Below are 14,589 nucleotides of genomic sequence, written 5' to 3'. Positions count from 1 at the left end.
ATATTATATATGTAAGAAAGAGGCAAACATTGTGAAAATAGTCGATTTCCCTTTCTTTTTCTTTTTTTTGCATTTAAACGATTTACAAGCTTACAGTGGAACCGAGTCAAATTCATGTATAAATGCCTATTCAAGTCCAAGTGCTTCTCAGGCTTGTCAGGGCAGTTCAAATATGATTATTTTGAGGGGTCGTGGCCTGAACAGTTTGTGAACCCACAGAGACACTACGTACAGTAGCTGTTAATGTTGATGAAGAAAACTGGAGCGCAATCAATGATCCCAAAATATTTCAATACTGCTTGTGAGAGAATGATGCAAGTCATGCAACAATATGAAGTTTGTGTGTAGCCTACTGTAATTTTGCAGCTGTAATGAAATAAATGACTTTAGTGTATGAATACCGTGTTGTGTTAAATGCAGTATAATCCCTGTTATAATGCATTATTGTATGATTCACTATAGGCCTAGTCATTTAGATGCTTTAATAAAAATAAATAGCATCCAATTTATGCAAGAACACAAACTTAAGGTTTCTGCTTACACCTTCAGGAATTTAATTTCTTAAAGCACACAATGACCATTCACTTTCTGCCTACACCTTTAGGAATTAAATTTCTTAAAGCATGAAAATGAAGGCATATTAGCCTATTATGAGCATTAAAATACTGTGATCCTTGCCAAAAATGGCAATGCATGCAAATAAATAGGCGTATCTATTCTATTACATTACATTGCGGGCTTAGATTTAGGCCACATTTGCATACTTCATGTTCTTTATTTACGGTTCATTGTGTAGGAAGGCATTTTTCTTACATACCGGTACATTCATTTGTTTATTCTTTCTAGGTACTTAGATAATTCATATTTTTCAGTCAACTGTTTGGCACCGCCCAGCATGAAACACGCATGCGCACGTTTGACAGCAAAGCAGCGCAGTTGAGCGCAGCCACTGCCAGCTGATAGTGATGGTGATAGCATAGCGGCCAGGTAACCACATCAGAATCAGATAGATAGGTAGAAGATAGGTAGGTCACTGTCACAATTCACATTGTGTGAAAGATTTAATTCGATCAATTATGGAGGCTTTACTTAGAAGCGCTGACAGTTCCCCAGTCCTTTTCCACAGCTGTTCCAAGTGTAGTAGTTAGCTAGATAGCTAATGATAGCCACAGCTGGCTGCAGCGATTTCTTACAAGCTGGCATCGTAAAAAGAAAAGAAAAAAAAACATCACATCAGCCATGGGAATACTTTTTACTAAACTATGGAGGCTTTTTAACCATCAAGGTAAGAATGAGAACGTGACATGGCTCTGTGAAGGCCGATGGCTTGCTAGCTATAATTCAGCTACTGTAGTAAAAGGCCCATATGGAGCTGACTGTACAGGCAATGAGGCAAACCTGTAGTCCATAGTTCCCTTCCCTATAGATGTCTACTACTACATTCTCTTACGGCGTGTGTCGGCTTGAATGTGCCTTTTTTTGGGGGAGGGGGGGTTACTATAATGTATCTATAACGACAATTAAACCTATATATTTGTATTTATTCATCAGTATAGGCTTTATCTCTGCATTAGATGGAAAGTAACTTATATTTTTGAAACTGTTTCAATCATTCTAATTACTACAGTTTACAACTATTAAAAATGCCCATGTTCCTGTGTTCTTGTTTCAAGAGCTCATGTCAATCAATTGGAGAATGTCTCCATTCTTTGCCATTTAGTTGTTCTTTTTTGTGTGATGAGGGTACCCATTGTTCATGTTTGGATCACTGACTGACTGTGCACTGCCTTTAATACTGTATGGGAATGCGTCCTCTGTTGTCATTTCACTGTTTCACTCTCACTAACCCTGTAGCTTTGCACTGAAGCCATAGTTCAATGTCGTTATGTCATGGTCCATGGAGTATAATATCCTTTTAGCCAAATTGCTTTACTGTGCACCACAGTGCTGTATGCATTTTTGACTAATACAGTATTCAAATTTCAATCAATCAGAATCAAATCAATCACATTCATATACACAACATTTGCATTAGATTGCAAGCCATATTTGTTTTATGCCAATTTGCCTACAGATCCTAAAGCAGTAAAAGGATATGCCCGTATGATGTAACGTGAGATACAGGCTCCTGAAAGTTAATCCCCTCCTAAACTATCCCAGTCTGACTGTGTGATTCTAGGCCAAGGCTGCTAGAGTACATAAACAAAACTTAGCCACAGCAGCAAGACATTTACAATAGGAATTAATTTAAATGCTGCCTGGCTAGTGTATAGGCTATTCCATATGCCACAGATCTAGCTGTTGTGCAACAAACATGTGTCATGTTGACTTGCCAAAAACTAAAACTGCAAAGGCATCCTCCCCAGTTGAAAAGGCTACAGACTAGTCACAGTATTATAGTAAGTCAGGCTGCGAAGACCGATGTTGTGTGTGACCGTGTGTTCATCCTTACAACTTGCTAGATTGTTGTCTTGTCACATATCTGCATTGTGCAAAGATGGTGTTGTAAGAGAGTGAAATTATGTGATACATAACCTGGCTCATAGAAGTGTATATTTGTAAGTCTTTAAATGCTCTGATGAATTGAAAATGGAGGACCCTGATGTAAACAAGTCTTGGTACTTTTCTGGTTTCATCCTCGTAGCAGTTTTTGTATTGACTTGTGCTTTTTCTTTTTTAAATGTACCCATTGGCATTCTACATACTGTGAATACAAATTTCAATCAATCAATCAATCACATTTAAACAGCTGTCAGAAAGACTAACCTACATCCAACTACTGCAATGTTTGTTAAAACATCCTACAGTTTCCACAGACAGATAGACAGACATGGAGCCAAGTATGTTATGGAGGCATCAGGCATCATTGTGAGGCAAATTTGTATGATCAACAAATGGCCTATTACACTTACTTACGCTATATTCTGCTCAATCCTGCTTGCTTCCTTCTGTTCTATTCCCCCTAATAAGACTTTAAAGTTCCAGTGCAATGAGATTTGAATGTAAAGTAGCCAAATTATAACAACTATCATGATTGTGTTAATTGGGGAAATGGAAATTCCCCCAAAACCAGGAGGTATAATGTTCCATTACTACTTTGCGTCTGATCTCTCTTTAGAAGCATTAATATTCCAAACGAGATGCTTGAAATGAGGACAGAACATCAGCGTTCTGATCAAATCCATGGAGAGTGTCGTAGATTCAGAGATGAAGGCAAGATTTGTCGGCCCGTAAACAAGGAAGTGAATGGCTGCGCTGCGCGCATTTGCGCGAAACATGTTCGGGAGCATTGCCTAGCAACGGGAGCTGTCAAAAATGGATTTTAGTGATTCGGTTTTATACCATTTAAAAAGGACCTAAAGACCTCCACACGTCCTGGGCCTTCTACAGGTGTAATTATAAAGACGTCTGGAGACGTTTTGGGCAAAATAAGTGTAATTTTTTTAAATAATTCTATGGGTTAGGATAGGAATTTGTGCCGTGATTCGTGATTTATTCTAACAAACATCACAGTGATTGTCCTCAAAAGAAAATGACATTTTCAGTCATTTCTGCCCCTTGACACAACCTAATCTGTATTTAGATAAATGTGACATCATCAAATTACCTTGCCCTCTTTGAAGGAATGGTTCATAGAATATCATGCTTGCTTATATTATGTGTCTCAAGCAATGAAATTACATCATGTGTGTTTGGTGCTGTGTTGTCTGACATGATTAGAGATAAGAAGAGAGGCGTGTTTCAAAACATGTATAGGCTAGAGTTTAGAGTAGACTGAATCACATCTTGATGATGTCATCAAGATGTGATTCACCATGTTAATGATTTTTTTAAAACTCCAGTTCTAGGAAACACAGAATGGGGGGACTTTTGTATTTGTATTTTTTCCACACAACAGCTCAAAGGTATATTAATGACATAGTAAATTGTTGAAAATGAGTGGTATTCCCCTTTAAGGTTAGGCTTACTGTAGGCATAGTTCTTGTCCCCCCAGTGCCCACTTGGTGAGAAAAGACTACAGCAGTAGTTAGGCAAAATAAACATGACAGAGGTGCGCCTCTGCCCCTGCCCGTCTCTGGCGGGCTTGAGCAAAGAGTTCACCGGGCCGAACGTTGGACGCTAGAGCCGACTCGGCACCGTTTCAGTTATGTACCGTTATAGACACGACAGAATCCTAAATTATCCCCCCCCCCGGATGCCAGTGCCGAGCACTATTGTCCACCACAGAGGAAAGCCAGCCAGTGACACATAATTAATTGCATTTTTAGACACATGACTAGAGGCGATGCAGTTCTATGTGTGTCGCAAAAGGGGACGTTCAGTAGGCCAATCGGAGTAGTCCGGCAGCCGACAGGCTTCTTTTGTTTAAAGTGGGAAATTTGGTATATAGTATTTTTTATTGGCCTAAAATATTGTCTATTTACATACATTAATGAATCCACTTGCTGACCGGCTGTTGGTATTGGGCAATTTATTTTATAGGGGTTTCTTGTGACCCTACCATTAACATCCTATGGGAGGCAAAATTGTCAAAAATTTCAAACTTTCCTTTTGCTTTAACCCATTCTGGACGGGAACCCCTAAGCATTATGTTATACTTTAGCTATTGAAAAGCTCAAGCTACGAGCTTGTAGGTCTGCTATTTTTGAAAAATCGTGAAAATGCGGCACAAATCTTTGAATATATATTCTTTCAAAATACCTTTTTTTTTTTAATTTCGATGTCAGGCCTAAATGGGTTAAGCAGCATGTGACATGTCAAACTAGGGGGTTTTCATGATTCTGAATCCATTCCAAGCATTAGTTTTGCACAAAAAACACTCCTTGGGCCATTGCAATCATGACAAATGTGATGAGGTCAGCACATTTTTGGCAAGTGGCTATGGCTGTTTTTAGCCCAAGGAGTGTATTTTGTGCAAAACTAATGCTTGGAATGGATTCAGAATCATGAAAACCCCCTAGTTTGACATGTCACATGCTACTTAGTTAAAGTATAAGGAAAGTTTGACATTTTTGACATCTTTGCCTCCCATAGGATGTTAATGGTAGGGTCACAAGAAACCCCTATAAAAAATTTTCCCAATACTAACAGCCGGTCACAGGCCACAGGCATTGAGTAATATGACCTGAACATTCAAGAAGGGCTTTTATTGCTGCATATTGTTGCTGTCACTGTAGAAACCTTAACTATGTCCACTCTAAAACGGTTACTCGTTGAGTTGTGGCCACTCTTTGAGGTATGTTTCTCACGCACAGGAGTTCCTTGCAGGACATGAAGAGGAAATATGAAAATATTAAATTACCATATTTGTAGCTACAGCTCAAAAGTGAGTTTCATTTCCCTTACCAAGAGAGGAACTTGCTGTTTTTTTTTATTATTTTTTTAAAATAAGAAGGGCATGGTAGAAAGTTGTGTAATCCACACTATATCAATTCACTATGTAATTGCTCTCTTTCTCACACACACTCACACTCACACACACGATAGATTGATGTACTAACAGTTTGCAGAATGGGTACATTTCACGTGAAAGCACAACTCAATTTCATGTAGTTTCAAGTGATTATTATTTTGATAATATAATTTGATAATAATCATATTTATTTTGATTCATTGATATATTATGAATATTGTATTATTGTTCACTTTAATAGAAAAGACTGAGTTTGATTGCTGGAATCACTCAGGCCTGCAAAAAAAGCTTGTGTGCCATTTACAAATTTGCAGTTATAGCGGAGACAATATTTGAAATTGAATTGTTCTATATTTTAAAATGGTTTATTGGGCATCCTTAAACAATCAATACCAATAATTTAAGTCAATAATTTAAGTAGCAATTTATCTTAATAATGAACACAATTGCTACAGCCAACACTGAGTTGCCCAGTGATCTGTAATCTTTTGTCCTTTGGCCTCCAGTCTGTATGTGACAAATGATCTCAGATCATTATGTCACCACATCATTGTGTAAACAGAAAGATAGCAATTTCCCTTAGTCGTTGTCATTTCTTGTTTGTACTGTACCTTCTCATTGGTAGAGGTAGAGGCATATGTGTCTATTTGTGTGCATAATATTGCACTACGCCTGTGGTTCTGATGTCAATCAAAGAACAAGATTCCTTTACAGGATCTCCTCACTGGTCAACAAAAACACCTTGAAGACCTTAACAGGAGCCCTCGTACAAGGTTTCTTTGACTATGCATGCACCTCTTGGTACCACAGCACCTCAAAGGCCCTTAAAACAAGGCTCCAGACCTCCCAAAACAAACTGGTCAGGCTCCTACTTGGCCTCACCCCCCGAACCCACCTCACCCCTGCCCACTTTGGCTGGAATGGCTTAGGGTCGACGACAGAGTACAGCATCTTGCAATGGGTCTGGTCCACAAGATTCGATACACCACCAAGATACCCATGTACCTGTCTAAATACTTCCTTAATGTTAACGAAGTCCACACCCACAACACCAGAGGGAGTGCAACAAACCATGTACAACCCAGATTCGGCACAAACAAGGGACTAAATTATTTTCGCTCCTATGCCACCAAAATGTGGAATGCCCTACCAACAGTCATTAAGACATGTGAATCCCTTGACTCCTTCAAAACCGCTCTCAAAGGGCACTACGGATGGCTGCAATTCGAAACTGGCCCCCGTAAAATCGGAATCCCCCCCGTTTGTTTCCCCCCTCATCTTTCTTTTCCCTTTTTACCTCCTTTATGATGAATTCCTGTTCTGTTCTGTTCTTTGGTGTCTATTTGTACGTCTCTAAATGTTTTGATGAATTGAACAAGGTGTAAACAAGTGTAATGCTTTATTGGGTCGTCCTTGAAATGTACTGTAATTCTGCAAACTTAATAAATATTTCAATCAATCAATCAATGGCACAGGCTCGCTAAGTAGAGTAGTGAGTGTGTGCGCGACACCGTGCGTGCGTGTGATCATCGCCACACACACTCATGGCACTTTTCCAATGCAAGGTAGCGGCTCAGTACTACTAGACTTCACTTCCTTCAGTTCATTTTCCACTGACCATAGCGATGTCCAACCTGTCCAAATCTGTGTAAGACAGTGATAAAAAAAGAATGCTATTTACAACATCTAGTTTAAAAGTTTAACCATTTAAACCCTAGTGTCCCTATTCTGGGGCGAACTACATGCAATAAGCTCAACCCAGTAACCCACCACAATTGCGATGCGTTGTGAGCTTCTAAATCTTTATTTATTTTACCATTAATGCGCGGTAAGCATGATTTTACAGTAGATGGAAAGTAACATGGCTTATAACATAGAACTTTCTCCGCTATTGTGAACACTATAGGTAGTGTATGTATTACTCCAATGTTGATTGAGTGCACTGTCTCCAACACTACAATGCGTTGGTGAAGAGAGATGCGAGCCACGCTTAATTTGCCTCAGAGAAAGTGGTGTCAAGAATAAAGAAGCACAGTTGTTTCAGGGGCTCAAGCTAGTCTTGTGTTCCAGATATTGAGACGAAGGGCAATGGGCATGTTAGTGAAACATTACACATTGGCAGAGATTGTGTGGGTGATGATCAGTCACTGCGATTAACAGTCACACTGTAATCGTATTCCTTAGTTGATGTCACGCTTTGTGTTATTAATTGTTGGTGAGTTTGAGTGGGTTGTTTTTCTGTCTTTCAGAGCACAAGGTTATTATTGTGGGCCTGGACAACGCTGGGAAGACCACGATTCTTTACCAGTTGTACGTATGGAAATAACTATTACTGCACATATTATGTCCTCTTTCCCCCACCCCCCCTTTCTCTGTAAACCTTATGATTCTACTGAGCTTTATTCAAATATGTTTGTTTTGTATTTGTATAATATATTGTATGTATTATGTATTACTGATGAATCTATCTATAAATGCACCGAGTCTCTGTACGTGTGTAATCCACGTAACTCGAGAACCGTTAGCCCCACCGACTTCAAATTCGACACACACGTTCCACACCACCACAGGGAGTGCAGTGCCCGGTGTCGAGTCGGTCCGACTCATGGTTGTCCAGAAGTGCCCCAAAAAGGCCTCTGCCCGGGCTCTGGACAGGGTCCATATGGAGCTGGCCTGTTCTGACATCATTCTGACGTCTGCATAGACTCCATATTTGAGCATGCCTGACAAAGAACTCCATATATGGGCATAAAAGGGACACAGACATATCTGGGTGGGGCATGCATTTCCAACTTGCATCATTCCAAGTAGGCCAGTGCCCAACGGGCACCGCTGTAGAGGCTCCGCCTCCAACTCATACTATCTGGGTGGGGCATGCATTTCCAACTTGCATCGTTCCAAGTAGGCTAGTGCCCAAGGGGCACCACTGTAGAGGCCCCACGGGCACCACTCTAGTTGAGTACAATGGACCACAACGGAAACAAGCCCCTGGTGCTTTTTCTGTTATCCTTTTAGTATTACCTGACTGTACTTCCTGTACTGTTAATCAAAACAGCAAAACAATTTTCCCTTGTGGATAATGAAGACATCTAATCTAATCATGTTAATAAAGTATGATATACAATCAATTAATCAAATGGTAGGGTAGGGCTGAACGATATGGAAAGATCTTCATATCTCGATTTCTGCCAAATGTCTCGATAGCGATACGATGTGACAATAGGTTCACATTTATTATTTTATATTTTAAGTGTAGCAACAGTGAAAACTAAGCATTCTTCAAAACAAACAAGTCAATTTCACTCTTACTTTGCTTACTTTCCTTTTCCCTTGACAAACTCACTTACTTTGAAGGCCAACCGGAAGTCAATAGCCTTTTGTGATATCATCCTGTATGTTCGTATCTAGATAACGATATATCATTCAGCCCTGCTGTCCATTCATGAAATATTGGCAATTAGTATGTGTGGTGAGCTTGCTTGTGTCACGGAGAACCTGACAGTTTTACCTGACTTTGTGATACAGTTCAATGAACGAGGTGGTGCACACCTCTCCTACGATAGGCAGCAATGTGGAGGAGATTGTGGTGAACAACACCCACTTCCTGATGTGGGACATCGGAGGACAGGAATCCCTGAGGTCATCTTGGAACACATACTACACCAACACAGAGGTAAGGATAGTTTCAGTAGGTCTTTCACTTTGCATAGGCTTACTAATAGGTTCAAGGTATCGTCTACACTGGCATCAGCTGTATGGCATAGTGTAGACTACAGTATGCCATACAGCTGATACCAGTGTGAAATTATTTTACTTCGTAAAAAATAAAGTCAAGGGTAAATTAACTTAGGGTAAAATCTAGGGATGGGTATCGTTAGGATTTTTGTGAATCCGGTACCGATTCCGGTTCTGCTTATCGATTCCGTTTCTTAACGGTTCCCTATTTCGGTTCCAAAATGGTATAAAATAACTTAAATAAGAAGTCAAATGTTTATTTAACAAAAAAGCTCAATGTCAATTTACGACATGTATAATGAATAGTGTAACATCCTCTCCTATAGTGATTATTTTAAATATAATAGCCTATATCTATTCTGTATTTACCCAGGGCAGTGTTGCAGGCTACTTCTCTTACTACTAACTACTGACAATAACAAATAAAAGCATGTCTGAGATTTGAGAGCATCTCTCTCTCTCTCTCTCTCTCACTCACTCACTCACTCACTCTCTCACACACACACACACACACACACACACACACACACACACACACACACACACACACACACACACACACACACACACACACACACACACACACACACACACACACACACACAAATTATCATCGTGAATGGGGGGGGGTCAGCGCATCTCCGGCCGATAGGTGAGAACTGGTTTGCCGACGTGCGAATGGAGGGATCATTGAAAACAAAGGCGGCTTGCATGCTGTGGTTTGCATGCACATGGGCTGCCAGCCTGCCAGAGTAGGCTATCATTTGTTGTTTTTCTTGTTTTTTCGCCACCTCTCTTCGAAGTCGAAAATTAAGGCCCGGCCCTACCTGGGCCCTCATCAAACCCTGCACACTCAAGACACTGCCCCGCTGCCACCCTTAGATCTCCATATATGGAGCTGACCTGTTCTGACATTCCATATGTTGATCTGACCACATCAAACCATGTACACTCAAGACACGCTCCATATATGGCCAGTACAGAATTCATTCCATATGTTGATCTGACCCCCCCCATGCCTGTGCGCTTGCCCAGCAGTCAGCTGTCACCCGACGTGCACGCGAAGCGTCTCACCCTCAGGCGTCTTACTGGTATACTGTAGTATATATGTATATAAAAAAAACTAACTGAGCGGAGAAACAAAATAATGCATCTCCTTCCAAACAGGTTGGCTATGATACAATTAAGCAATTAACATCCCATTATGCACTGTGGCATGTATAAAAATGATGGGCTGGCCAAATTGACCTCAATTTTGGATCAAGATGGCAAGAGAAAAACTAAGATCCAAGTGATTATGAAAGAGGGTTTATAATTGAGTAACAGATGACAGGAGTTTCAGTAACAAAGACTCTTTCAATAGGAACAGTGACTAAAGTGACAACTGCATTTCGATCTGCGGGAAAGATAAATAGGATTGGTAATTCAATGACTGTGGTGCTTGTGCATTAATGTGATTTGTAAGAAAAACCAGAAGAGCAACTCTTTCTCAGGTGACTGAGAATTCACTGTCAATTCAGGTCATGATCAGTACACAAGAACAGTCTATTGTTGACAACTACATAGAGAGGGATGTCATCCTAGGGTTGCATTGCATTAACTCCTCATTAAAAAGACAAATGCACAAGAGTTCTGCGGTGCAAAAACCATAGGCAGTGATGTGGACATTTTTGATTATGGTCAGAGAAGTAGGTGAATGCTTGTAGGCTTTAGTATACACAAAGAGGTCTGAATGATGGACAGCATTGGACACCTACAATGAGGGGTCCAGTGGCTCTATTATGCTATGGGGGGCTTTTTCCTGCCATGGTTTGGGTCTACTTGTCCCCTTAGTAGGATGGGTAGCTGTAAATCTGAGTAATTGTTTGTCCTATGATGAAATGTTTGTATCCTGATTGGAACTCCCCCATCCACAGGGCATTAGTGGGCACTGAATGTTTGAGTATGAAAATATTGTGAATCATATGACCAAGGTCCTGGTATTTACAACTGGAGTAGGTGCCTGAGTGCTGCACGGTGGCTTCTCACCCTTAGGATGGGTTTAATGGAGAGGAGAAATTTCTCCAAGTGAACAATAAAAGTAAAATCTAATGCAAAATCTAATCAGGTCAGACCAAGTTAGTCCCATGTTCTGTTTTCTATCTTAACCCTTTTAGACCGTTCACTTCCCTGTAGTATACAGGGAAGTGAACGACACGGATCAGAAAGATTGCCTCGTATCTGCTAATCTAGGGAGCTCTCCGTGGTTTTGACCAGATGGATATACTAAGCTCTTCATTTCTGACTTCTGACCTGCCTCTCGTTCAAAATATGAACGCGAGGGATCCCGGCGCTGATTGTGTTAATGTCCACCTGTCATTCTACCCTGTTAAAAAGCTTTCAAACATGGGATGCACTGGTACTGTAAAACAAAGTTTTATATGTTTGATCAATTCCCTTTCACCCCTTTTTTCTGTGCAGTTTGTGATTGTGGTGGTGGACAGCACAGATAGAGAAAGGATCTCCGTGACCAAAGAGGAACTCTACAGAATGCTTGCACATGAAGTGAGTTATTATGAAAGCACATTTTTTTTATTTGTTTTAGCTGCCACTGCCTGTCTGCTATGCATTTGAAAGGTAAAGACGCACTGGAGTGCTCCTTGTCCCAGCGCTTCAGCACTTCCGGAATCAAGCAGAGTAGTACGTCAACTTTTAGAGAGGAGCTCTATTCATCAATGTCATTTTTATCCTCCTGGCTTTGTCTGATAACCCGGTCATTTACAAGCTGACATTGAATCGTTACAACCATGAGAAGTACATTTTTACCGTTTCAGTTTAGCCATTTTTGCTATTAACACAGATGTCAGGATGTTTACAGCTATAGCTTTTGACCGTGAAGGCCAGGGTGTCAATGCTCCGTCTGTGGACACAGCCCCTAATGAGACATAATGTTATGCATATTGTGTACAGTAAAATGGGTTTAAAGGCAGAACTGATAAAGCATTAAAGAATTTAAATATACTGCTGTATAAGCTACTAAATGCATCTACCATTTGTGTTTATAGTTTGCTTGTATAGATAAGTATTGCTGTGTAGATGCATTCAATATAATCGATGTTTTGAAAGAACATAAATATTTCTTTACCCTGTAATCTCTCCCATCTCAACCCTAGGACCTGAAAAAGGCAGGGCTGTTGATCTTTGCCAATAAACAGGATGTGAAAGGCTGTATGTCTGTGGCTGAGATCTCCCAGAGCCTCCAGCTCACCTCCGTCAAAGACCACCAGTGGCACATCCAGGCCTGCTGCGCCCTAACTGGAGAGGGGTGGGTACTACAAACACTGCATTTTTTGCATCGGTTTTGCAAATATGACCTAATTACTAATAAGTGATCCATGAAGCACATAACGTAATAAACCTTTCTCTGTCTTCTCTTCTTCTCCTACTAATCTTTCTACAATTCTGCAACTTCCTTCATCTTTAACCCCTAGGTTGTGCCAAGGTCTTGAATGGATGATGTCACGTCTGCGTGTGAGATGATGACCTTTGATCTGTGATTCGAAGTGTGCCCCGTGCTATTGATTTCTTTCACCTCCATACACGAGGTTGCGGGTGAGGTCGTGGAAGGATTGCTCCTTCCTCCTACTCCTCCCTTGACACTGACCTGGCCAAGATCGCTGCCAGGACTCTTGCGTGATAATTTATTTTACAAAACACTTCTGTGAACTCGGAACACTCAGAACAAAGAAACTTGACAGTTACTGGAGCATATGGGACAACAGAAGAAAGAGACTGATGTGTATTTTATTTTCTGCACGGTTTTCCTTAAAATGAACCCAAGGTCAGCAAGCTGTCTGGCTTGGGACTGTATATGGACTCTTTGTGTTTTAGGTGTGTGTGAGCCTAGCCCAGTGTGTGGCCTTGCAGTATTGCCGGACTGGTTGTGGAGGTTTTCACCCCCCCCCCCCCCCCCCCACCCTTCTCCCCACCCTTCTGTGTGTACAGTCCAGTATTTACATTAACCTGGTGCCTGCGTCAGAAGGTTGAACTGATGATGGCTGATGAATGAGAGTCAAGCCGAACCAAGGGTGAAATTGCAGTATGCTCATCCTATCGGCTCATATGAAAACCAGTGAAATAAAGTGTTTTTATCTGTTTCGGGTGAATTGCAGTGTGTCATGGATGAGTATTTTGTAAAGTCCACTGGATAGCTCTATTTTATTAACTGTTAACATTTTTATTTACAAAAGTAAAACCCCTTCAGAGAGAATCACAGGTTTTAAGTTTTAGTTATTCATTTTACTGTCCTTTGGGGGGCAGAAGTGAGAGGGCCAGAGGCTACCATGCGCCCAAATGCAGTCTGCGGACAGTGAGTGAATGCTGAGCTAGAAGAAAGTCTGGTGGCGCAAGTTAATACAAGTACCACAGACGAAAAACAGTAAGTCCAAATTTCATTCTGACCCCTCCACCGAAAGGCCTCGTTGTCCTGACCCCTTATCCATCATTTATACATTATGGATAAATAGTGTGGACATAGACTGTTTTTCGTCTGTGGCATTAGTCAAAACGAGTTCACAGCAGATTCGGTACATGGTGAGCTTATAGTCTGTACGATTGAAATTTCCTGCACATTAAATGTAGGGTAAGTATTCTAAGTAATAATTTTGGGTTAAAACAAAAAGGGTTGTGTTAAAAAGTTAAAGCTCTATTCTGATAGTAAAAATTATAGATTGTTCAATAATGGGTCTCCCTGTTTCTCTGGCTCTTACATTTTCTGTTGGGTTGGCCAATTTCAGGCAATCAGGAGAGTACCTATTCATCAGCTTTAATGTGAGTCTTCTGCAATTTTGTCTGTTAATGTCTTTGTGTTATCACTTCCAATTTAACTTGCTTGTCCAGTATCATTTACAAGTTTTTTTTTAATCCTGATTGGATAAAATTGGTAGCCCAGACCTGAAAATGCATTTTCTGTTTACTAAAGAGTTGGAGAGGAGACCCATGTTACTGAATAAATCTTATATAGCAATGATTTGCTATCAGATTAACAAAAAGTCTCTTACTGCACCTTTCATTTGAATACTATTTCTACTACTTCCATCCAATTTAAAGTGTGTACATTTTCGACATGTTTATATCGAAATTGCATATACAGTAGAACAAATATTTTTGAGTGGTGCAACCACTCCCTTACGGAGTTATGTGTGTGTGTGTGGGTGGTTGCCTGCCTGGCTGGCTGGCTGGGTATGAGCACGAAAACAGCATGCTTGTTTTTCACCACCTGTGCGCAAACACACGCACATTAACTGTATATATGATGATTTTGGGTGTGCCAGTACAATACAGTACAGTAGAGGGTGCAGTACAGGGACCGGCACACGGTAACTTCATCATTTCTCAACCGTTTCGGACACGGGGCGGCACGCCGGAACCGGCCCGGCCCCCTGGGCGCATTCCTGGGGGTC

At 40.8% G+C, this 14,589-nt stretch overlaps 1 protein-coding gene across 1 annotated transcript; it reads left to right on the top strand.

The window, feature by feature from the left end:
- Positions 1–899: 899 nt before the first annotated feature.
- On the top strand, positions 900–13,298 carry arl5a (ADP-ribosylation factor-like 5A). The gene is made up of 6 exons (XM_079517508.1): positions 900–1,285; positions 7,663–7,723; positions 8,939–9,086; positions 11,609–11,692; positions 12,301–12,452; positions 12,619–13,298. The coding sequence occupies exons 1-6, from the start codon at positions 1,240–1,242 to the stop codon at positions 12,665–12,667; spliced, it is 540 nt and encodes a 179-aa protein (XP_079373634.1). The 5' UTR covers positions 900–1,239; the 3' UTR covers positions 12,668–13,298.
- The last annotated feature ends 1,291 nt before the right edge of the window (positions 13,299–14,589 follow it).

The sequence above is a fragment of the Electrona antarctica genome, assembly GCF_951216825.1.
Source record: "Electrona antarctica genome assembly, chromosome: 13".
In the NCBI taxonomy this organism is placed as follows: domain Eukaryota; kingdom Metazoa; phylum Chordata; class Actinopteri; order Myctophiformes; family Myctophidae; genus Electrona; species Electrona antarctica.
Note: the sequence above shows the minus strand (reverse complement) of the source record. Positions and strands in the feature narration are given on the sequence as shown.